At 45.2% G+C, this 26,076-nt stretch overlaps 1 protein-coding gene across 1 annotated transcript; it reads right to left on the minus strand.

Moving 5' to 3' along the window:
- Positions 1-814: 814 nt before the first annotated feature.
- Positions 815-20,122, minus strand: ccdc120a (coiled-coil domain containing 120a). Its single transcript, XM_018752802.2, has 11 exons — positions 19,890-20,122; positions 8,782-8,939; positions 8,580-8,685; positions 8,080-8,210; positions 7,428-7,544; positions 7,212-7,335; positions 6,527-6,583; positions 6,280-6,436; positions 6,081-6,182; positions 4,893-5,966; positions 815-4,407 (listed from the first exon to the last, which is right to left on the minus strand). Exons 2-11 carry the CDS (start codon positions 8,827-8,829, stop codon positions 4,302-4,304), a joined length of 2,022 nt encoding a protein of 673 aa, XP_018608318.2. The 5' UTR covers positions 8,830-8,939; positions 19,890-20,122; the 3' UTR covers positions 815-4,301.
- Positions 20,123-26,076: the final 5,954 nt, after the last annotated feature.

The raw sequence follows: 26,076 nt of genomic DNA on the forward strand, positions 1-26,076 counted from the left end.
TTTTCAAACACTCGTTGTTCAGTTTTGCGTTTGTATAGAGGAGCCGTTTATAGAGTTTCGCCTTAATTGACATCTGTTTGTACTATAAAAAAGGCTTACGAGGAGCCGCTGAGTACCGGTGAGTGGGGAGGAGCGGTGTGAGCGCCACCTCGTGTCCTGTCAGGGGACTGCAGGCGGCGGCTTCGTGTGCTGTTGCCCCTGGGGTCATCATAGCTGTACCGATTCAGTTCTTTTTTTATTTGCTACTTAGAACACCTACGAGATTCTCTGACTTTAAAATGCAGCTGTCCTACCAAGAGAATACTTGTGCACTGAGCCAATTGGCAGTGTGAACCGATGCGGTCTGACTGCCTCTGAGCTCTTAAATACCATGCTCAAAGTAATCCAAATGAAGTGTACAGCTACATTCTACTAATATGTACTGTTGACTTCCTGTAGGTGTTAAATACTTCACTTGTAATAGAGCCGCTCGCACTGACATGCTACATGGCATCACTGATACAGCAGTATACCTGCGGACAACCTTCATAAAGTCTTATTCCTAATGCCATTAAATGCTGTCTATGTGGTGTGGCTGAACCGTAGGTAATGCCGTATTACACTAAGAAAAGAATCTGAAAACGTAGTCAAATGCCCGGATTGTTCGTATAAAAATATTGAGGTTTATGAATTGGATGAAATCCAGCCAGAATTGTAAATGTAGCAATGAATTTTATTTCTCAGATTGCATCCCGCAATAGGAAAGAGCAGAGATATAAACAAAAATGTAGCAAACAACTATAAACAAAAATGTACAAGACTGAGAAAATGCTGGCTCTGTACACAATGAATTTCTCTATGTAGTTCAGACTTTAAAAAAAAAAAAACACTAGACTGTATCAAAAGTTTTGTAGTTAGAAGAGTGAAATCTAAACTTCTCTCCCCAGTGCTAAATTGAGTGTAATGTAACATAAGACTGCAGGACTGTATTGTTCAGTGTCTCATGGGTATTATGGGTAGGGGAGCCTTTGCTAGTGCAGAGGATAACAATGATGTATGATATGTGCCAAAGGGATTGGTGTATGCCTTTTACAAGCACAAAGGAAAATGAAATTAAATCCTTGCTGTTGTCATTTCACAGTGGAACAAGGAAACAAATCAAAAATTCAATTTAGGCTGACAAAAGAGAACAGCTGGGTAGGGCATTCCTACTCAGTACCGTACTGTTACCGCAACCATTTACAAACATCCATCCAAAACACGACATATGCACATAACTTAAGTTTTCTGTTCATAATCCGTAGAAACGTATATAGTTAAAATCACATTGCAAACCAAGATTCCAGTTTAACAGCAGGTCCAAATGTTGTCAGCAGAATTGTACTCCAGTGACAATACTGAGAACAAAACCAATGATAAATAAGCAATTTTCTTAAATTAAAAGAGCACTAATCGGAGCACAATGCTAATAATTTTGGACTAAACACTGGGCCATTTGTCAAAGTGGACTAGTCCATTTCAGGTGGAAATGAACACCTTGTTAGTAACTCAACAGCAGCAGATAAACAGTTTAAATGAGTCAAAGTGAGAGATGAAATACAAAATAGTTTCCCTTTTCTGACATGTTTGCTCCATAAATATTAGAAGCCTCTGCGCGAAAGTGGATGCTGGGCCAGAGTGCTAAGTTGACCGATACGAGTGGGAACGTACAAACTAAGGGAATCTTGCATGGTCAGGCAAGGATTATTCAAATACGTTTGGGCACCAACCAGTTTCATTTATTTTTGTAATGGTATTATTTCCACGTGCTCTGTTGTAGCAGTCAGATTTTGAAATCTCTCAGAAGTGAGTATAGGCTCATATTGCATAATTTTCTGTAATGGTTTATAGCAACAATGCATTCATTTAGAAATAAAGACATTGGGCAGATAAACAAGGCAAAGTGAACGGACAGGAATCACTTGTCAGATCATCTGAATGCATTTTGATGGACTTATCTTTAAAATGCTAGTAATGCCCTTAAACGGGATTGAAAGCAGCAGCAACTAGAGCCACAAGGTGGTCGGGGGTTTAAGGAACATGCTGAGGGACCAGTGACCCTCACAACCGGAACTGGTTGTACACAATGCCGAGAACAGGCAGGTAGCGGTCAGCTGGCACACCAAGGCTGGACCCTCTACTGCCCCTAGTGGCCACTAGCGGTATTGGCGCCTTGGTTCTGCCAATGAGCCCGCTGCCATAACTGTAGTACGTGTCATTAGTCTCCCACTGGTAGTTTCACTTTAGGTCTAGGTCATCGTAAAATCAGTTAGATCTCACCAAAACATTTCTAAAAAGTACAACAGTTTATGTTTTCAGGTTGTGTTCCTCACCCATCACCAGCCAGTGACTTGAATGATCGAGTCTACACAGACGTGCCTCTGATAAGGGTGCCATAGGGACCTTCTGACCTGCTGTCGCTCAGTTGTTTCGGATATCTTGCATTATTTCTACAGCCAGCTGGGGGGAAACAGTCACCAGACCTTTCAAGGCATCCAACTAACCATCAACCCACAATCCTATTGATATGGTAAAGAAAAGGTTTGTTTTACGTTAAACTGCGTTCGAACTGAACACTTTATCTGGAGTGGCCATTAAGCGATGCCACAGTATGTCACTGCCCAAATATTTGTGTATCCTGAAAATCAAGTTCTTTCCCATCTCCAAACTGAAGATGAACCAGAACGTCTGACACAGCAATACAGTAAAGTTTAGGCAAATGACCCTTTGACCATTCACCAAAACGACAGGCCCTGATACAGTCCCACCTACATGTCGGTATAATGAAGGACGGCACAATGTTGCCGAGGCTTTAACAGCAAGATAGTGAAGTGCAGCAAAGCGAGCTATGATTTAAGGACTGCGATCCACAGCACAAGACTCTCCTCCCCAACTGCAGCTTCTTTTTAATGGAAAACTACCTGGTCTGGAGGGACTGTGACGAGTGATGGAAAGGACAGGATGTGAGTGTCCTGCTGTTTCTTTATTACAACAAATGTCTTTGCCACAAGACCTGCTTCTGGCATCATAAACAGTTCACTCACTTCCTGTCTCCCAGAATTCAATGCACTATCTAGTTGTACCTCCCTTGTAGATAAATTTTATGGTTAACAGTATGAAAAATGTACAGTCAAAAACAAATGGCTATAAAAGGACCGTGGCTCTTACAAAGTTATTTTTAAAATTGTATGCCAGTCCCAGGTGAAAGCAACTGTGCTCAGGAAGCACAGTTAAAACTTTAGTACAGATTCAGTAGTTCAATTTATAAAACAATTTATGGTAAAGTGGTATGCATTACAAATCTTTGCATTTTTTTCAGAATATACAAGGCTCCTGTTAAAATGTCACTTCTTTCTCACACTCCACTGAATATGTATAATTAAAGCAATGCTCAACTTCTGGTTAACTTCAAAGTGGGAACATCACAAAGGCTAAAAAGTCACTGAAGTGTTTTTGTCCCCTCGGTAAACAAATAGAGTTGCGAATGGACTCAATGACACATCTCCTTGACTACCGTTAGCTTATACTTCTCAGCTTTTGGCTCCAGAGTTGGTGTTACACACTCAAAATGGACAAATGTAAAAGACTACACTGATTTTTTTGCACATCTTCCATGAAATGTAAATTACTGCATGAAGTTACAAAACATTTCATGTCTTTTGATCAAATCATAATTTCGATGGTTTTTGATCTGCATCATAAAATTAAAACCATACCATACATGGATAAAAGTTGCATACTTCAGGTGAGGTGAAAAGGGAAGCCAGACTTCTGTCCGTCTGTGATGCCCACTGCTGGTGTTTGTGTCGAGTCCAGCTAGTGTCACATGTACTAATGCCATCAAAAGTGGTGTGTAATGCTCAAATCCTTATTATGAATCTGTCAAACTGCAAATACCAGTGAATTTTACCAGTCTGTTGTGCTATGAGCCAGTGGGCAGACAGACAAGACAGCAGGCTTTTTCTAGGGTTTTCTGGTCCCCCCCATTCCACCTGCTATATTCAGTAGCTTTGCTTGACCAGTATAATCCATTAAGACACTGGCTACAACGAAAAGCAGGAGTGAGAAAGAGGCACAGGAGAGAAGTTTTTCTGTAGCGCTGGACTGCTCCAGAGTCCAGAGAGGAACAACTCCGTTGTCCAGGTGAGCCATTCACTGTGACTACCTTGTGTCCTCAGCACACTCAAATTCCCTCTGTAGAGAAAGTGCCCTTAGGAAATGTTTCTGGAGTTCTCTCTGCTGTCCTCAGCCTGTGTGCGTGCATCTGCACCCTTGAGTGTGTATCAGACCAGAGTGCCGGGAGCAGGGGGCTCAGCGTTGGGTTCTTTCAGGGTTAAGTCCTGCATTTGTGATGAGAAGGACTCCTGGTAGAGAGAAAGCTCCATGGACCTGCCAGAGGAAGAGACGGAGTTAATTAATGCACTTTTCCACTGATACCACTGGGCCAGCAGAGACTTGTCTTCTCAGAACAGCCACATGTGACAGAGTAGTAATCCGCCAGCCTTCCTCAGTTATTAGCCCAAAATTACCCTAGACATGGTACAAAAATAAGGCACCTTTACTCGATGTCTGCCTTCGAAACCTACCTAAGGTATATATACACACTAGTATAATAAAATCGTGTTTTTGGCTTATGGTGATTGTCAAAACAATAGAAGCAACTTCCCCCACTTATCCTGCCAAGAAAGAAAGAGAGGGAAAAAAAAAAAAAAAGCTGAATCTATTATTTATAGATTTCATGTTCATTTCAAACGGATTGAAAGAATGATTTCTACAAGGCTTCCTAGCAATCCTAGTAAAGACAACTGTACATACTGAAATATTACGCATGCGTGCAGATCCATGCTGCTTTCTAAAAACAGACAGGTGCGTACCTGCCATGGAGGGGATGCCCATGAAAGGTGGCAGACTGAGGCATGTGGGTGTTGTGGCACTGGGAGTAGGGCTGTTCAACCTGCACATGACCATGAGTTGTACGGCGCCGTGGCTGAGCAGACTCTTGGCCCTTGGCTACAGGAGCCCCTTGGCCCAAAGTGTTCCTCAGGTACCAGTCTCTCAGTCCCTCTAGGGCCAGAGCCTTGTGCAGGCTGCGAGTGGAGTCCTCAGGGGTAGTGCTGGAGAAAGGGGCCTGCCGGCGGGCAACCGAGGGGGCAGCCTGCTCGGTCTGGCAGGGGTACAGGGCAGCTGCTGAGGAGCCAGAGGAGCCAGCAGCAAGGTTGGGGAACTCCGAGTAGCCAGAGAACAAGACTGTCTCTTGCTGCTGCTGGAGGGGGATGAAGGGCCCACAAGATTTTGTCCGAGTCACTTTAACCCTGCGCGGGTCACCTGGTTTCCCCCGCAGCATCAGTGGGCTGTAGGGTGGCGGAGGCCCAGCCCCAAAGTGCTGGGCAGGCTGGGACTGAGGAAAGCCGTTGAACTGGGCATTTGCAGTGGCAGCTGAAATCGGGAGTGAGGAGCCATCTGGCCAGACCCTGCTCTTCACACTGCTGACAGGCTGGTGTCTTTGCTGCTGCTGCTGCTGCTGGACCTGCATCTTCTGCTGCTTACCCCAGATGTAATCCATAAGGATCTCATTGTAGCCCCCACCCCCTCCTCCTCTGCCACCCACTGAAGAACGCATTCTGCCCTGCTCCACATGGCCATTGACATGCCGCTCTGGACTGATCTGCTGAACCTGGCGCAGCCTGCCATCAGTCAGCACCTCTGAGCTCTTGTAAGGGCCTCCTCTGTTTGGCATCCCGTTACGCTGGGCTCCATCCTCAGGGAAGACCGTTCGGTCTAGAAGGGCCTCTGAGCTGTTGCTGCGCCGCGTTCGGGTGCTGTACGGACAGCTCCCTCGCTCAAATGACCCAGACGATGCGCCATCTTGGGAATGCAGCGGCACCATGTGTGGCCCATCAGGGCTATCTGGCCACTGCTGGGTGGCTACACTGCTGAATGCCTCTGGTCTGAAACAGGAAAGGGAACACACAAAAGAAACTATTTTCCCTGTTTGATCTCTGAAGTGATCCAGGATTACCACACTGGTTTATATGCATCTAGAGGAGGGACTGCCCACCCACCTGACATGGCCATTGGAAGGGACGGTTCGAGACAATAGTGGTGTGGCCGGGACACTCCTGCCCTCCACGTTGGACATGCTCCGAGGTAGGGAACGACTTGGGCTGTGCAAACAAACTGTGTGAGTGGGACACACTGAAGACTCACCAGTACACTGGAGCTACTCCACAGTCTGCAGGCCCACACAGACACAGTCCATACCTAGAAGAACTGGCCACAGAGTTGCGGCGGGTCCTCATCTCATAGTACACCTCAACCGGAGACAGTTTCCTGCAGAGCCGGCTGTCTGGGCTCCCCGGGGCCAACTGGGGACGGGAGGGGGACAGGCTGTCTGGGCCCACGCTGGGGGACGAATCCTCTACAGAAAAGAAGGAGGGCTGGTTCACAGCTGACCGAGTTCACCCAGACTCCAGTTCCACCACAAGCCCCCACTGACTCCCCACCTCACCATTGTCCTGGCCTGTGGAGTCTGACATGGAGCTGCTCTCGGACTGCACCATTTCATCTGAGAGAACACAAACACACTTCCATCACTACGGTGGTAAACACACACACACACACACAGTTACCTTTATGCCATTTCCAAGATGTAGGAGTTTTACACACAGACACACCACCATTACATAATGTTCAACTGTAGCACACGGATGGGGGGGGGGGGGGGGAGAATTCCCCACAGGATTAAAGACTGAGTGTCTGAGCTTGTGAGCTGGCAGCATTGTTCCCTGGCTGTCAACACGTCTCCACATGCCTTCCTGCCAGCTCCTCTCTCAGCTCTGTCACCTCTGGAATAATGAGGGGAAAGGGCTCCTTTGCTCAGCACTTCCTCCCCAGCATCCTGTTTCTAGAACATGGGGGCTTTTGCAGGGGGGTGTGGAGGGAAACCAGTTTCCCTAATGAACTTTGCCGCCCTAACACGCAACCCACGCTAAGAATAACATGGCCTCACACAAACAGAGCACCGTACAAACACAAGCACACTTTTTACTATTCCCACGGTCCAGCAGCCCGAGAGCCACTGGGAAGTTGAACCTTCGTGGCCTGCTGCCACCACACCCTTAGCAGCACTGAATCACCCAGGTTCTGTCAGCCTTCCCAACAGGAGATGAAGCCCGACTTGCGCAGTTCATCACCTGTGTGGCATCCGCGATGAACAGTCTTCTTGCCGTGCGAAGCCTGGTGCTCAGAATCCGACTGCCTGCGAAGAGCACTCCGGAAGAGCGCTTTCTTGTACTTCCAGTGACACCCCTCTTCTTCCTACCAAGCCCAACCACAGCACCGTCACCCTCGATCAAACCACATCAACAGCATCACCCTGCACATGAACACTAAAGGAAGGCCCCGCTTACCTCTCCCTTATGGGAATGTTTGGGGCCACGGTGACCAAGCCCAGCTCTACGTCGCACATGGGGGGGCTTCTCTCCTACTTCTAAGGGGTACTCACTGGGTAGTTCCCCAGTCAGCTCCTGTGGAGGGTTCATACGATATCTTCATAGTTATGAGGGGAGAAACCTGCCTTTAGAAAATTACTTCCACCCGCATCAAAGCTGTCACTGAAAAACCACTATGCTCAACAAAACTTATTTTACCTTGAATTAGCAGTGGGGGGGGGGGGGGGGGGGCAACCAAGAACTTGACAATACTGTGCCACATTAATAGCAGAGCACTCTACAATGTCAATGTTTATGCTGCCAGAATAAGGAATAACACGGGATCATAGAGCTGTGAACTTGGGGTTTTTTTGCCATACTTGGCACACATCCTGCGGTTTGCCACAGTTTTCAGTTTAATGCTTAAGGGACAAGGGCAGATCTGAACATCAGGTCCCAACTTAGAGTATTGCAGAAGGCCTGCTGAAGTCCTCTTACTCCCGTGTTACTGCTGAGCACCACCTGAAGGCCAAGAGCGGTTATTAAAAAGCTCCTGCTGTCCCATGAGTTCTGACACACCCAGCCATTGAGGTAAACGCAGCAAACGGCTGCAACGTAAAGGGACACTGACCGCTTCCAGCAGGCAGATGCGTCTCAGCTCTCCCAGTCGAGCATTTAGCAGGGACTGTAGGCTTCTCCTCCGTTCCTGGAGCTCAGAGACTCGCTCGGCACACTGCTTACTGTCGCCACAACCTTGGAGGTCTACAAGGACACAATATAACAGACTGCAGTTCATACTCAATTCAAACCAAACTCCATTTAAAAAAAATAAAAATGGATAAAATTCACTTCAGACTGCACGTTTACAAATCATCATCAAAACCTCCTGCACTACATTTTAGTGAATAAGAGCATCCCCTTAGTTTTGAGCTCTGTAAGATGACCAAATTACTGGTATGCTGGTAACAACAGTGACTCTCCACTGTTAGGCTGCACCCTGTGCCAAAAGGCCAGATGGAGCAGCACTCAGGGTGTTCGCTCTCATTCCACAAACCTGGAACCTGATCTCACGGTCACTGTTACACATTAACACACGTATTTTGTTCAAGTTGTTGTTTACAGATCTCTCACCTGGACCAGAAAGGCTCATACCGGTGATCAGGTGGCCCTTGACTTCCATGTCATTTGACTCCCGAGTGCTTCTGGTGCTCAGATGTTCAGGTAATCTAGCGCTCACCTACACAAAAGAGGGGTGAGGTTCAGAACATTAAAAATAGAGGGGGAAAAAAAGCATGACATAGCACTTGCGACCAGTGAGCACAAAGCACCTTACCATGCAGTGGTACTCATGAGAGGTATTGTGACTTGGGCTTGTGGCCATTCAGAGCAACGTCTTTGCCACCTGATTCCACTTCCTTAAATCTGCAGTGATCCCAGCAGCCTATGGGAGGAGCCACTGTGCTGCTGCTCCACACACTCCTAAGAAGCTCCCTGGAACAACAGAACAAATTCGTGACCCAGTGTCTTCCCTAGAACAGGCTGCATGTGTGTCATTCGCACCCGACGGCTCACTGCTCAACTGAAAGGCAAACAACATTTGAGGAAGCAACAGAAAGTTTTAAAACCCTCTGAAGAAACCCTTCAATACTCCTGGGAAGGAGACACACGCAGAGCCAGATTTCCCATTAGGCACCGCAGCGAAAGTGTCTAGGTCCTGCAAAATTTTTAGGGCCGATGAAGCGCATTAAGCGCATCGTGTCAAGTGACATAATTGGTGTTTACCCTCCTTTATGCGTATTTCAGAGTGAAAGTGCCTATGACTTCCAAACAAATAGTAGATCTATAAGCAGGTACAAAAATGAGGAAAAAAATGAACAGACTAGTTAGTGACGTCAGCAAAACAGCAGGACATGGTACCCCGACTGCTTTTCACCTGGACACTATTAGGTAGTTTTTTTTTTTTTTTTTTTAATCTAGGTCATTGCTTCCCAAATATAGAAACACGATTGGAAAAGATAACATGGAAAATTCTGATTAGGTAAAAATACGAGAAGCCTAAGCAGGTTTCAAGCGTTGGCCCATGCGTCGTGGTCCTACTGACAGCGGGACCATGCAGGATGTCGGGGCATCTGGGAAAAGGAAACAACTCATGGAGGGGGAAATGTGAAAAGCACACACAACCAGGCCACCAATAACACACATTTTTCAGTTCAGTGGGATTTTTTTCTAAAACAGGAAAATTTGGCGTCCGAACAAGAGAGGAAACCATGCAAAGAACAAAAGTTGTCTGCAAACGTAAATCCAGGCGTGCACAGATGGAATTGTTTGAAAAATGACAATTTTGTACATCGTAAACAAAACATGTCAACAGAGACACCGACTACGTTTCAATTAATTTCCCACTGGGAGGACTGTTATAACATCGACAAGAAGATGACAACGTTATAGACGCAGGAGAAGCATTTATAAAACGGCAGCGGTTACGTCACGGCGAGGCACAGGAGCCGAATTTAAGCAGAGCAACTCAAGACGGAAGGTGAGAGAACCTCATTGATAATGAATGTCCCATGACAGGTGGAAAGCAAGTGGCTGCAAGAAGTGCCACCTTTCCTGTGCACATGCACTCACCACGGAAAAATAAGAGGAAGGCAGTAAGAGGTCTACGGAGGGGGTTACAGAAAAAGGTCTGACCCCTTGTCAAGTCCACGTGTGCTTCAGTAAATTAAGCCATTACATTAGAGTAATAGGCCAGCCATTACAAAGATTATCGATCAGGCACAGCAAGTAGCACTGTTGTCTCACAGCACCTGGGTGGTGCGAGAAGACGTGGGTTCGATCCCCGCTCAGTCTATGTGGAGTTTGCATGCTCTCCCTGTGTCTGTGTGCGTTTCCACTGGGTGCTCTCGTTTCCTCCCACAGTCCAAAGACATGCTGTTCAGGTTCACCCATAGTGTATGAGTGACAGAGAGAGTGTGTTTCATTGATGTATGGATGAGTGACCCAAGTAACTGCCCTGTTTCTGTTCTTTACTAAAAATTAACCCTTTGACAGCCATTGCCTTCCACCTTCACTCATAAGCAACATCAAGCAAGCTGAGATTTTATGTAAAATAAATAAAGTTAAATAAACCCCCTTATCCGACAACAACTGGGCAGCATGGTGGCACAGCGAGGAGCGCTACTCTGCGACAGCGCCTGGGTGGTGCGAGAGGATGTGGGTTCGATCTCCGCTCAGTCTGTGTGGAGTTCGCATCTTCTCCCCGTGTCTGTGTAGGTTTCCTCTGGGTGCTCTGGTTTCTTCCCACAGTCCAAAGACATGCTGTTCAGGTCCCCCCGTAGTGCGAGAGTGACAGTGTGTTCCACTGATGTATGGATGAGTGACCCAGTGTAAGTAGTGTATCTAGCAGTGTAAGTCACCTTGGTGAATAAGATGTGTGGGCTGGTAACACTACACAGAGTTCACTGGAAGTCGCTTTAGACAAAAGCATCTGCTAAATAAATTGCAACCAAAAGGCTGCCAAGTCACACATTTCTTCAGGGAGTAGGATCCTTGGGGGGTGGAGCTGGCTGCCCCAGGCCTGGGCAACAACACTTAATTGCCCCCCTCCTAAAGAGCTCATTGCATCTGGTTTCCAGTAAAGGGCTTAGTGACTATCCATTCCCAGAAAATCCCTTCTGGAATCTTCCACTCTTACAGCAGTAAATATTCAGCAAATTTTCCTTACGTATTTGACTTGAGCACCCCTCCCCCCAACCCCACCCCACCCCACCCCGTCCCCAGTCTCTTGGGAACCACAGCCGACATGCTGGGTCTCCCGCAATTAATCCCTCACTAACAAGGCTAGGCAGAAGCAGCTGTGCTTCCACGTGGAGACTCCATTCAGCACTCACACCACAACAATTCTCATGTAGCAGGTGGGAGGAGAACATGCTGACTTCACCCACTGGGGGGGGCGTCCACAAGCACAGTAACTTCACCAAGCAGGCTGAGAGGGGCTGATGTGAATCCTGAAGTTGCCCACAACTGCAAAGCAACACATCCCACAATTTGAGCAGCCACCTCAACCAACGATCATGAAGGACCTGGTGGAAAATCTCCAGTCAACCCAAGTCCAAAGCCACCATATCCCTCTCTCCCACACACTCACAAACACCATGCATTTTGTTATTTGACTTGTCTGCAACTCCACTGCCAGGGATTTTGCTGAGCACTTAACCGACAAACTAAGGCATACATGGAGAAGCGCTCGCACACACAGTAACCATTTACATGGATTTTAGTTGGTTCTCTCCAAAGTGACTTAAAGTTAAGCTACTTATGATTTACCTCTTTTATAGAGCTGGGTACATTAACATTTATTCATTTAGCAGATGCTTCCTCCAAAGCGACTTACATCTCCTCAATTTTTACTGGAGTAATTCAGGGTAAGCACCTTGCCCAAGGTTATTATAGCAGAGGGTGGGATTTGAAGTTGAGTCTTAAGTCCAAAGGTGATGGGTCCAACCACTAAACCACCTGCTGCATTAGTACAGACTATAAACATTACAATGCGCATTATAGGCTCTTCATTATCTTTTCCATCCTCATAATGGGGAAAACATTTTGGAACCCAGCATCACATTCAAGTCAGTTAAATAGTGAGCCCATGGATAACATCTCCCTGAAAGCAAAGAGTGCATTCCAGTCACAGATCGGCAGCTGTTGCAAAGGCAGCGCCGTCTACATGAATACGAAAAGGCGGACACGTGAGGTGCAAATGTTTTGCAAGCTTATTGAATCTTCTGCATTATTTACCTGCCATTGGCCTGTGGACAGACTGCCTTCTCACCCCTTCCTAACGTCAAACTGGAAATCTGGAGCGTTACCTTCCTGCGTAGCATCATTCAGGCTGTCACTGGCAATGCAGCGAAACAGAACACATTACACAAGATACCGCCTCACTTCGTTTTTTTCTGACTCCTTAGTCAATTTTGCAGGAAGAAGAGAAACCCTGTGCCATTTTAAGGTTCATCCTTTTATATTTCACTTGCAATTTTAATCTTGTATTCAGTGAGACAACCTCTACCGCGCAGCGCAGATGCGATGGGCGATCGAACGAGTATTGTCGCCTTGTTCATTTTTCTCTCTGCTAAGCATCCATGACCAGAGTTGTTTCGCTGCAAGGCAGTGGAGCTTCCAATGGCATCTTGCCCTGAGGCCCTGTCTCCACCCCCATCTGTGACAGGCCATTTGCCAACTCAAGTCTGCCCATCTGACCCAGTAGCTCACTTTAACTAGACCGTAGTAATGCATGAGTAAATCTTAGCCCTAAAGCAACAACCTTTTCAATATGCTCCCCCCATATACAAATATATAAAGATACATGTTATAGGTCTTCAATGCAATTTTGTATTGGGGATCTGCAGTCTGTAAGCAGCACGAATTTTATTTTATTTTTTTTTTTAAATAAAAGAAATGGCTATCGAGTTCACAGAACAGACAAACAAAGAACCTCAGTATTCTAGTTTGGAAACACATGTCTAAGGTACAAAACACCATATAGTGTTAACACTTAACTGTGTGGTAAGCCTGACGTGTATTGCTCTGCTTGGTAAAACACAGAGAGATAAGAATTAACGTGAGCAACTGCAACCTCAGAACGAAATCTGTATTCCTATAGGTTCTTAGAAGGAAATAAACGGTTCTCATCCAGAACATCACACTGTACAGAGGACAGCAGCGCAGCCAACAAGCTCAAGCACAGGTGGAAACACATGGTTCTCAGCAAATGTTTGAGGAGAAGCACAAAGCAGTAGCTCCTTTCCACAGGGCAGGACAGCTGAGAATATGGCCAGTGGCTCACCCCTCTACCAGCCTGGCTACCTACCAACTAACAGCTCACTGGAAACCACGGCGAACGATGCAGTACTTTACACCGATGCAAAAAGCGCTCACTGAAAGCGCATCTTAGGTCACATCTTGGCTATATAACAAATTATACACGGATCAAGATTTCCAGGGCACGCGTTTTGAGAGCTGCATCACGGAACAACAGAGCAGGACCTTCTATAGCAAGGCCATCAGCACTGGAACACCATCAATTATAGCAGCAGCAAGGCAGTGAAATCATTTTTAAACAGGAGACTCATGGACTTTCAAAGGGGTTCTTCAATCGGCCCCAGTTTGATCCTGATGCAGACCTGCGGCCCCAGGTTAGCGAAACCGTGGGAACATCTGGCACGCATCTGGTAGACACAGTCCCTGAAGCCCCCTTTGTCTTGGGGCACGTGCAGTGCCAGACTGCTACCGTCAGGCTGTTGAACCCCTGCTGGACTACCGTAACGAAAGGCTTCACAAGACAGAACAGCAAATCCTCTCTGTCCACCCAACTCCACCATGTTCTGCGCTATTTGTAGGCAGTACACACAGCACTTCATCATTCACGCTCACTTCCGAGCGCTTTTATGTTGCGTGGGAATCGCTGCTACCCCAAATTTCCTGTTTCAGGTTGGAGCCTGACTGAGTTCGCGGTCTTTGTGTCGATCCTAAGCCGGGCAGAACATGTGGAAAACAAGAATTATGTGTTCATTTAGGTAAAGGAAGAGGGTGGGAGGGAAATAAACAACCAGTTGACGACCAAAGAAACCAAGAAATGCCTGACGAGAGGAAGATGAACGCAAATGAAAAGACACAAATAAAAAAACAGATCCGACACAGAGAGGCACTAACATTAGTAGACGAAATGCAGCAAGAGATTAAACACATTATGAACGATAAGACATAGAAAAGCCAAAGGTTGGAAGAGAAAAAGAGTACGAAGTCAGAGGAAGGGGGGGGGGGGAAAAAAAGATGAAAACAGGGTGAATGAGGATAACTGGAAAGCAAGAGCACGAGAGCTGAAGACAGAGACATCAGAGAAGCAAGGAGGGAGAAGTAATAGTCACAGTTATACGGGTGGCAGCTGAGCGACTGTAGGGAAACACTGATTTAAACATGAGCAGCACAGCAAGCGCACACACCACACCGTGCCGACGCTAGCCCAGCTAGCGCTACAAGGACACAAAGAGAGTGGAATTTGAGCATTGAGGCTTTAGGCTAACCAGGCAGGGCCACGGACCTTCTTCACGGCAGCGAGATGTTCACCTCAGCATCTTGAGCACCGCAGACCGTTCCATCACAATAAAAGTCATGCTGAACAAAAATACATCACACCTGATGCTGGCAACACATCCCCACCTCTGAAACATCATAAATGAGCTAGGATGTTCTCAGATGGGGGCCAAGCCCTTGACTGAGCCATTGGCTTCCGCTACTCTGACTGGACTGCTGGAGCAATACCTACAGCTGGACCTTAATAATACTTAAAAACAAGCTTACATTTCTATAACTTCTTTACCTTCACCTATGCTTATTTCCCTTTTTAGAAAGATCATATGTTTACTCCATCAGAAAGCCTTTAGTTTTTCCCTGTATGGGTCATAAAAGGGATGACCCATTCATTCACGTACTCACGCACAACAGTAAACATGGTGAAGGCCCTAAGACAAGGGCATCATCAGTCAGTCTCTAAAAAGAGTTGGATGCAAACTTAAATATAAAAATTGGCAAGGCCCAGCATCATAACATGATGAAAACAACAAGACAGAAGGATTGTCTATAAAAGGGCACCAAAAGGAAAGAAAGATTTGTATTGATGTTGGTTGTGTATCTGTACCCTCCAGCTCACTAAAAACAAGAGCTTGAGGACAGATGACGCGTTTAATCTTTAAACACGGGCATGCATCCAAACCAGAAGTGTCTGCATCACAAAGATCAGATTAAAGGTTCAACATAAGTTATGTCTCTAAAATTAACAGTGAACCTATTTTTTTTTCCCCGACACGGTTCCAGCCAAAAATCATATTCAACAACAAAATCATTTACATCAACTCAAAATTACTTCGGTTAATCTGCAATTTCCCAACTACTATTTGTAGATTAATTCATTCTGAATTAAAGTATTCGCAGTTATGCGCTAACCAATTTCTCATATCCAGCCATCCAATTTCAATAACTGCTTGCCCTGAGCAGGGTCATGGTGACCTGAAGCCTATTCTGAAACCACTGGGTGCAACGCTGCAGTTACTCAGCAATTCACAGAACGTGGCCACTTTAATGCCAACAATTCACCTGAACCGCATGTCTTTGGACTGTGGGAGGAAACCTGAGCACCTGACAGAAACCCATATGGACACAGGGAGAACATGTAAACTCCACGGAAATTGAGCGAGATCGAACCCACATTGTCACGCACCACCCAGGTGTAAGTCAGCAGCGCTACTCGCTGCACTACCTTGCCACGCCATATTCCTCATAAATTAAAAATAAGCCGATATGGAGAGGACTTCTCCGGCTGATCCCATCACCTTCTACAGTTTGCCAGTGACATGTAAAACAAATGTCCAGGGAGTTGAGAAAGGATCACAGCCAAAATGACCGCCAAACAGCTGCCCATCACCAGCCCGTACAGCTCCACACACAAGCTATTCTCACACATTTACCTTGAGAGGCTCACGGCATCTTGCTCCGTGGTCACAGGAACAAAGACAAACGCTGGCATGTTTTCAATGTGGCAGCCAGGAAAGTAAAAGCATGACTGAAACCATAGGCGCACATTTCCCTACTGTTGCGCGTCACCTTCTCACCAGCGAAATCGTGCCAAGACAATGTCCTCAAAGCCAACCTAAACCTAGCCAAATACACAAGTCGTAGGGTAAAAAAAAAAAAACGGGGGGGGGGACAGGGACATTTCCATTTAGTAACACTTTAGACACGGCAATGGTACCTTGCAAAGAATTGTTTAAAAGATGGAAGAATGATTTCAAAGGGCTTGTCAAAAAAACACGCTTCAGCAACTCCAGGAAAACAACAATCTGTCCCTGTTGTAGCACTGAAGGCTGTTCCTGTAAAAATGAAGACTGGTATCATTTCTCCATTTAATACAACATGGTTAACATGATGAAACATACTTAATCACACATCTGCAACTATGTCTCTTTTTCTATTAATGTAATGCACAAACTATTTCGTATGAGATGAACGTCACGTTGGAGAAAAGCATCTGCTAAATGAATAAATGTAAATATGCAGTGTTCTCAATAATTTGGAGTTATTAAACCCTTCTGTCTTTTTGACGAGAACGTACTTGTTTTTCTACAGTTTATCCATTGGCCCAGGTCTGACTTCAGATGTTAAGAGCACACCATTTCCATCACCTCTGCGCCACCACCAATACTAACTGGGATGCTTCACTCAAACACAGCGTGACCATTCGAACCCTTGTTATGAAACACTTGAGAGCTTAACTGCTTTCCACTTCATTGTAATTCATTCCTTTGATATTTTAAAATAGTCTCATTGTGTTTAAGGATTAGGCTAATCAGAATACCACAGCCAGGACCACCCATCTCTCAGAGGAGGTGCAAACTTTTATCACCCTGCTATTCCCTGCCACATTCAGGACAATACATCAGCCCTCAAGCAGACATCCTATGTGTATTTCCCTAGAGCAGGTAACTGATACAATCTCCTGGGCTCGGTTCAGATCCTGAACACAGGGTACCAACAACTTGGACACTGGCAAACCTCCTGTCCAGGTCTGTCATGAACGTCTAAACGCTCCTCCTTGAAATCACCGGACAGGGCGAAGAGTACAAAGCTTACACTTCTTGAATCTCTTTTGGTAGACAGAATAAAACAACTATGCTGACCCTAGCGAATTCAATCGAACTTCGAACAAACATTTACAGCTACATTTAGCTGATGCTTTTCTCCAAAAGAACTCACAACGGTAAGCAACTTTAGAATTATTTAATCATCTACACAGCTGAGTATTTTCGCTGGAGTAATTTATGGTAAGCACCTTGCTCAAGTGCACTACAGCCAGAGGTGAGATTTGAACCTACGACCATTGGGTCCAAAGGCAGCAGCTCTAACCGCTATGCTGCCAGCTGTCCCAATATATCTTTTCTGACTTAGGAGAAAGCATGATGTCTGCTTTTCATTACCATCGGAAACAAGCGTGACAATCACCTAGCACCTCACCTCTGCAAACAGACTTAACAAAAGGATAAAATTATGCAAAGATCAAGGCAGTCAAGGTGAGGTGCCTCGTGTCTGCAGCGTTGGGCAGCGGTGACACTCAGGGCTGCTGTGAAAAGTGAGGTTGCTACAGGGCTGTACATAATACACATTTCAAAAAACTATTTTTTGAAACAGAAATTAATCACAGCCTTAAAATATCCAATCTTGAGGGGAAGAGTAAACTAGAGATGTGAACTCCTAAATCCTTGCTCGTTGGGTTTATTCTTCACACTCATGGCTGTGTCTGACTCACAAGGAAGTGACCAAAATTAATGAATGAAAGATGTGTAAACAAAGGCAGTATTTAACCAGAAAACTAAGAAAATTACCTAAAATCTCTATGCAAGTAATCTGAATGAACCCGTAGGTTTCCGCAGTTGGTGTCAACTGACTGGGAGTTTTGTACTTCTGGATTAAACCGCGTCGTGTGAGACATCGGTTCCAACCTTTACAAGATGTCGCAGCTCCCTGACGATGCTTCCAACAGGAGGAGCGACACGTTGGAACCAACGTCCCACACGACGCGGTTTAATCCAGAAGTACCAAACTCCCAATCTGAATGAACGTTTGAACTTCCAAACATCACAATCAGTCCATGCTGTTTTAAGAAAACATTAGGCTTACGTGAAAAATAGGCACCTCTGACAAAAGAAATAATCTGGAAAAACACTTTCACGTGTTTTCAGGTCGACCTGTAGCCTTACGCATAAAAGATTGAACCACTAACTACCTGAGTGTCTTCCTTCCATATCACTAAGCTGTTCATGCAAACAGCTATTACACAGCACGTCTGTTGACAACGGGGTACATGGAAACAAACAGGAAGGCAGTCAATCGGCACACCAGTAGAACCTTAATAATGCTTATCTCTAAAAATATACATATAAAAGTAAAAATCAACTCTTCCTTTTCACCAGAGAAGCTACAGATCAATCGATATTTCAGAGTTCACTGAAAATATAAAAGATGGACTGTTCTGTAATTCAGGCTTAAATTTAGATTATCCATCAGAACAAAAACTTTCTGTCAAGAATTAAATGTGGAAACACCCTTGACAGGGCAGCTGCTTCTTATACACTGCCTACTTTGATGATACCCAAGTGTGTACCCTGCTAGGTTTGGAAAAAAAGGATACGGCTAGGAGTGCATATATGGTCATTATAAGAAGCTCGCCGCAAGAATCAAACTAGTCTTAAAATATACGAGACCATGTGCTTGTATTAATTCTAAACATCTGCAACCCCCCCCAGTCAGCAAGGTCCACTCTCAGAAACAGTGGCAGAACCTTGGCGGCCCCACCTGCGGTTTGCATGGAGCTGTAAAGAGCGCAGGAAGGAGGCCACCAGACACTGGAGTGCCGCCAACTCTACAGAGGGTCTGAGCACAGATGTATCCGGTGTTTCAGAGCAACAGGGCAGAAACATGCGGTCCCGATTTTCTCGGGTCGTCCCCCGGTTGTGCTTCCACCTCTCAGCCGGGTGACGCAAAACGAGAGCCTGGCATGCCGCGCCGATTCCTCCGACGCAAAACTCAGTTTGCTTAAGAACAAGTCGAGAAACCCATTGTAATTCCATTAGCACGCATCCTTCGACCGGCTCCCTGGGAGGCACAGCGCTTACGAGATGTTTACGTCTCTCATTTTCAGTTGGGTGCAGTAATGTAGTGTTAATAAATTACATTTAACTGCCAGTTTGAAGAAAGCTTCAGAAAGATCCCATCCAAGCACTTCCAAGTCCCACGGTAGAGAGAGACAAACACGGGGGGGGGGAGACGACTACATAGTATTTAGAGTTTGGTGGTCATAAATACATACTGATACTGTATATCAGTTGAGGAGACAGTAAAACCATTGCAGATATGGGATCGTGGGAAGCTCTGTTTTCAATGCTGTTTTCTTCTTTACCACCATGGCGCAAATGTACATAGACACTGCAAAGTGGAAAGTGAATTTAACAGCAGAAAAACGTAAAAGAACTAGCAAAGGCCCTTAGGACTGGTAAAGCGACGGCAGCAGCGGATCCTTCCGCGGGGCAGCAAGTTTGTTATGTACCTGTTGGCAGGTACTAGTGTGACGAGGACCCCCACCCCCCACCAATTGGAGATCCGCTCTGCACACCACGAGCACACGGCACGGGGTCCGCTGCCGGCCAAGCCACCCCGCGGAGCGCGACCTCAGCGGTTTCATTATATTCGAACAGGATATTAATGAAGAATGAAGAAGAAAAGTTTGCCCACTCTAACAGGTGTCTGCAACGCTAGTAAATTAATAGCAAATTCCCGATGCGCGTGCGTGCTACCTGAACACTGAGGCACAGAGAGAGAGCGAGGCGCAGCGCTTACTTCGAGTTTCTCACGCAGTCCTCCTGGGCTCCGCGCTAGCGGACGGTCACGGTGTCAGCGAGAAGCCGCAGCCCTCTCTGCCGCCGCGCTCCGCACATTATCCTCCGGTGCTGCGCAAGTCCCGCCTGACATTCAGTCTCAAGGATATGTAACGTCTGCGCTACACTGCCTGAAGAAGTGTGCGTGAGGCAACGCTGTACGCGGCCGTACGAACTCGACGACCCCTCCTCTCCACAGCCCTGTCCACACTGAGTCCAGCGCTCTGCGGGCCGGCTCGCGCTCAACAGGCGAAACCACCTGGAGGCGCGAAAGGGGGAGCGAGAGCGGAGACGTTCTTTAAAAAAAAAAAACTGCACATCCACACCTCACTTAAGCACACTAAGTCTAAGTTACCGTAACATCAGAGTTAAGGACAAACAAACCGCTAGCAGATAAAGTCAAACAGACCTTTTGTGTATTTATGAGGGGTAATGGGTGACAGAAACAAGTTTTTTTCCTCCCCCCCCCCCCCCCTCCAACCCCCCCTCATAAATTTGGTTTTTTCCATAGGTGAGTCGATAAGTTTCACACAGAGTTTCAAGGCCAATTAAGAGAAAGTAATAAGAGTCGCGATATGGCGAAAGAGCCCCGAAAACTGCAGTCCGTCCAGTCGCTCTTATTTCCAGCAAGCATGTCCTGTAGCAACTTAAACATTAAATTATAATATATTGTTCTTTAAAAGACTGATTAAATGGACTCCATGATCATTGATGATGATGCAGTCAGTGTGTTCCAAGAATTAACTTGTGATATTACGTTTATCAAAATTTAAAAGATTTTAATCCTTATTCTTTAACTATATTTTATTTGGAGAACTGGCACCTATTAAATTTGTTATTTTTCTAGTATCACTTTTAACTCAGGTTTTACAGTCAAACGTGGCAATGCTGCCCCACTCTAACCATTTACCATTTTCTCCTTCGTCACCTTATTTTAATGAATGTGTCAATGTTTGTTCCTTGAGTTGAGGTGTTTCCCACTGTGTTTATTAGTGAAGAGAATATTGACACTGACTGAATTTCAATAGAAAATTACAAAAAACTTCAACTGAAACAACACTGTAAAATTGTTCAGAAATTGCATCAATCCTTCTAATATCCTAAAAACTTCAAGATAAAGCCAGCAGGTAGCTAGAGCTGCCATCTTCAACTCCAACCATCACAGGTTCAAGTCCCACCTCCATCTGTAACACCCCTGAGCAAATTATTTACTCAAAGTTACCCCACTAAAAATCGGCCAGCTATATTAAATGGGTAAATAATTGAAAGCTGCTTTAGAGAAAAGTGTCAGCTGAATGAATTAATGTAAAACTCAATATATTTCGGGCAAAACTTTTCATGGCACATTAGTTTTCAAATAAATTATATTAGAAAAAGCTACACTAACTGAGTCTAAAATGGAAAGCAATCAAGTCAAAACATTGCAGGTATAACCTACAAATTCGAACACTCGAACACTCCTTACGCTCATAAAAAAATCATAAGATCATGAAAAATATAAAAACAATGCACAAGCTGCTCTGTGTATTTCTAGCAGAAATATATAAAATCATCACACCTTCTTAAACTCGCCCAGTGCTCCAATTTTCTTATGTGGAAAACAAAGATCCCACAGTCTATACCATCATGAAAAATTAAAGTTCAGTTCGCCAAAATACCAAGCCTGACTTTTAATTAACACACCAATGTAATTAAGAGTCAGCTGTTTAAATACAATCGGGACTGATCTGAGTCAGGAAATTCCATAAAAACAAAACTTACTTTTTTCTCTCAGATTCTATTCATACAGAATAACAAATGACAAAAAAAATCTGATGAAATTTAATGTCAAAAAGCTTCTAAAAGAGACAACTGAAAGGGGTAAACATTTATTCATGCAGCTGTAAGTCTAGGAGTACATGGGTATAATGCAAAAAAAAAGGCATAAAATATGGAATATTGACTGATCTGATCTTGCACAGTACATGTTGTAAAATGTAGTCTCAATTCTGAGCATTTACAGGTCTTCACAATTCTTGTTTCACCAGGCACAAGCCTTCCCTCCAATAAAACAGACATGGTAGGTGAACATCTTACATCGTCTTCAGAACCGTTCCTGACACAAAGCTCTGTGTCTTCCTCATCTATAGACACCACAAGGGAGATGCCCTTAGCATTCCTCACTCCCAGTCTGACTCAAAAGACACTTTCTTCTTTAGCCACACTACCTCTGTGCCCAAAACACTTCACACAACAGCATTCCACCATTGTTCCTACACACTGACCAGTTCTGGGCTTCCCTCCCCCCCGACTTCTGCTTTCCTGTAACCCGAAACCTGCTCCGGTTAAGAGGATATGGCAACAGGTTCATCTTAACCATGTGATTCCACTAACAGCACTTGTGCCCCCCACCTTTAAAGGGTACGTCAGCCTTACAACGGCCAAGTACCCATAACAGCCAGTTCTATTTTTTGCTTTTAGCCACTTTAAACAAGGGCTTTCAAAATCATGTTGATTGTGCTATGTCAACATGGCCATCTCTTTTTTTGTCTACGGCATGGGGCAGAACTATGCAGCACATGAAAGGCTCGTCCTTAAATGGCCTTTGGAGACCCATATCAGGGTTAAGAACCACAGCAGGAGCAATTGCACTGAAAAGGACAAAAAAAAAAAAAAAAAAAAGCCTGTTAAATGCCACCCCCATAACTTCTAGCTGATTTCTGCAAGCAACTGTGGGAAGGTGAGAAAGAGACTACAATTCCACCCCAGGGGCTCTGCACTCTGTCCTTCTCTCTCTCTGCGTATGTGTGTGTGTGCACGCACGTGAAGACGCGTGAACCGATGCCTTATCTGAACTCATCCTGGAAGTATGAAAGCAAACAACCCAAGAAACCATTCACCATAGCCTTGGTGTGGGGGAACAGGTACATCATGTACTTTGTGACTAATAAAATGAAAGTAATAAAATATCATTAAAACAATGAATTTTGGCATTAAAAATTTTTCATTTTAACATATTTATTTTATTATAGTAGCTTTGACGGATTGTCTTCCAGCTTGTGTATTTTAGTTTTTCCTTTTGTTTGTTCTTACTGGATTAACTCCAGTCCGATCCATTCACTCCTCGTTGAATATAAGCCTCAAAAAAGGTATTCTTACATACATAAAAAAAGTACAATTTGACCCACAACACTGTAAAATAAGTATATAGACGAACACAAACTCTTACAGGTGAGGAGTGTAATGGTACGATTACACTGCTGCACAACTTTGCATTACCTTGCATTACCATGCATTACCTTGCATGTGTGGACTCTGATCAGTCATGGTATTGGCGTCCTGGTATATGGGGATCCAGGTATTAGGTGATCAGCTGCAACTCAACACAGGGATCAACTGATCAGTCGTGTTAAAATATCTGTGCGGATTTCAGTGGAAATCATCTGGAGCCAAATAACTAAAAAAAAAACAAATACTCAGCCATAATCACAGCCTAATCACAGCCACCCAGAAACTGTCATGCATACCAAATCAAGGATTCAAATGTGAATACTTAGGCCGCATGTACAGCATACATAAGGCCTAATAGACAGACGTACATACAGTTATAAGAACGTTGGTGGGAATCTTCCCCAGCCACATTTCTGACTACAGGCTGCCACGAACGAGTAAGTGGGCGAGATGGCCATATTGTGGACTGCTGGCTGTGAAAAAACAAACAAAATCCAAATAGAACAACAAACAAACTAACGAATCACAAGCACCAGAGGGGAAAATGAAAAACAGAAGGGAAATAACTTAGACACAGACAGATAGCAGGAGACAGAAGGATATGTGGTGGTAATTAAGGGACCAAATGGAGATGCTTTGGAAACAGCCATCTGTTAAACAAATCACAGTATAACAATCTGATACCTTCCTATTTTCACAGGTGTTGACGATTTTGTCAAACCTCCTCCCCCCCTCCGATCATCTTCCCACCAAAACACGAGAAAGCCGGACTTCCCAGGTATCGGTCGCCTGTAGACTGCCGAGCACGGCAGACTTTCACAAAGCAGCACACGGTGACATTAACGCTTCCCCGATTCACAAGAGAAAGAGGTTGTCCGAAAGTTTTCGTGCTGCGGCTAAAAAGCGAGGTCAGCGCTGACTGTTCTGTCTATACATAGAGCTCCTGGATGCAGCAGTTACTAATACGGGAGGCGCTGCCCCCTGAGGTTCCGCACAATGCATTTTCACGCCTATTTTGTCCAGGGGAGTTTAAAGCTGAAAATACAAGAACGAGTTGCAACCACTTCATTGCATCCATAATGGTCGAAATATTAAACCAGTAGTTACACTCTTGTTCATTGGTATCTTGTCTTATTCATTCTGACCTTTAAAATGTTTCACCAGAGGGGGATGTATGTATGTACATACTGTGCAAAAGCCTTAGGCACTTAGATGTTTCACAAAAAATATTAGTTTTACACAGTTATTTAACGTCTTCTGCATTAGTGTCAATGGGAAAGAGCATATTGTAGATTTCCAAGCATTCCTTTTGCGAAAAGTTACAGTAAGGGTTTTGTATGTCGTTGAAGTACACACACAGTCTAGAGCCTAACCGAGCAACACAGAGCGCAAGGCTGGAGGGGAAACACCCAGGATAGGACACCAGTCCATCACAAGGCATCCCAAGCAGGACTCGAACCCCAGACCCACCAAAGAGCAAGACCTGGCCAAGCCCACCGTGCCACCGCTCAAGACAAGCAGTCGTTGACGATGGATGGTTACTAAGCTTTGTAGGAAGTTTCTTAAGAGCATTATTTCTGGAAGCATTCTCACTTTATGGCTTTTCCCCTCAACCAGGTGCCTAAAACTTGCACAGTACTGTATCTATGTATGTATGTGTGTATATAGACATATACAGCCATCCTGAGCTTTGGCTTAAAACACTGACGTTTACATGGAAGCTTTCAGCCTTGATAATAAGTAGCTTAAGACTGGATTGTATTCAGTTAGAAACTGCAGCAAATAGTGAATTTCAGGACATCCAGCAAGTCAGGATTCAAGTGTGGTCAATTATAGCAGAAGTGCAAAGTCAGCAGCAAAGTGAATACAGATCCATCGGCGTACACAGGCATATGCGCACCGAAATACTCAATTCTCACTCAGGGTGTGTTTTTTTCCATTTTCTGGGTCCGCTACGTTGAGGCCCATATTGGGGCCATGAGCATTTTTATCCTTATAGCTTCTTATCTGCATCGCAGCATGCTTACCTTTACATACCCATGTATGGCCAGCCTCATAACGGAGCCCCAGGCGGGAAGCTGCCAAGAGGTGAAGTAGCTCCCCGGAGACAGCGTGTGCTCCCTCGCGCACAAAAACACACGCAGAACAATGGACGCATGCCGCTTTAATGTCCGTTTGTTGCATAACCACTCCGAAGATTTATAGGCCGAAAGATGAAAGAGGTTTGGCGGCGGACAGCAGAAGAACGACCTTGAAAAATTACCCTGTAAACGTCGAGGGGTGGGTTTGGTTGGGATGGGGGTTTGGGGGGGGGAGGGTCTCTGTTCTACAGCTGATTCTGACAACTTTAATAGGGCTCCTTTTGTCTGCTGCCAGTTGGCTGAGGCTACTTCTGCTAACACTTATCCCACAAAAAAAAGAAAAGAAAAAAAAAGAAAAAAAAAAAAACCTCTGAGCATCTCTCCCTCCCCTGCGCAGTAATCCACAGCTTGTTCCAACTCGCTGTGTGGAAATATGCTAACCTTCATCTGCAACCACTTTTTTCTTGTCATCCCCATCTCCCTCACCTGCATTCCAGACCTTGACTTATTTTTGCATTACAAATGTTACTCTTGACAAATCCTGTCGTTTCTTTATTTTATTTTTACATGCATCTTACCTACCTCTTAATTAGGATGGTATAGCTGTGCTAAATGACTGCACATCAGTTGCTAGAATCTCAACCTGTAGAACTCACTAAAAAAAGAAAGAAAATTGTCCAGAGAAGGGGTGGTGCGGCGCAGCAGGTTTGGGCTGGTCCTGCTCTCCAGTGGGTCTGGGGTTCGAGTCCCGCTTGGGGTGCCTTGCGATGAACCGGTGTCCCGTCCTGGGTGTATCCCCTCCCCCTCCAGCCTTTCGCCCTGTGTTGCCGGGTTAGGCTCCAGTTTGCCGCGATCCCC

The sequence above is a fragment of the Scleropages formosus genome, chromosome 1 (assembly GCF_900964775.1).
Source record: "Scleropages formosus chromosome 1, fSclFor1.1, whole genome shotgun sequence".
Lineage (NCBI taxonomy): Eukaryota > Metazoa > Chordata > Actinopteri > Osteoglossiformes > Osteoglossidae > Scleropages > Scleropages formosus.

Bases quoted from the DNA above. Each gene is read 5' to 3' on its own strand.
- ccdc120a (XM_018752802.2), bottom strand. From the start codon at position 8,829: ATGGCCACAAGCCCAAGTCACAATACCTCTCATGAGTACCACTGCATG. The intron at 8,211-8,579 runs GTGAGAGATCTG...GTGTCCTTGTAG, and splicing joins TATGAGCCTTTCTGGTCCAG to ACCTCCAAGGTTGTGGCGAC. The intron at 6,183-6,279 runs GTATGGACTGTG...TTGTTTGCACAG, and splicing joins TCTGTGGCCAGTTCTTCTAG to CCCAAGTCGTTCCCTACCTC.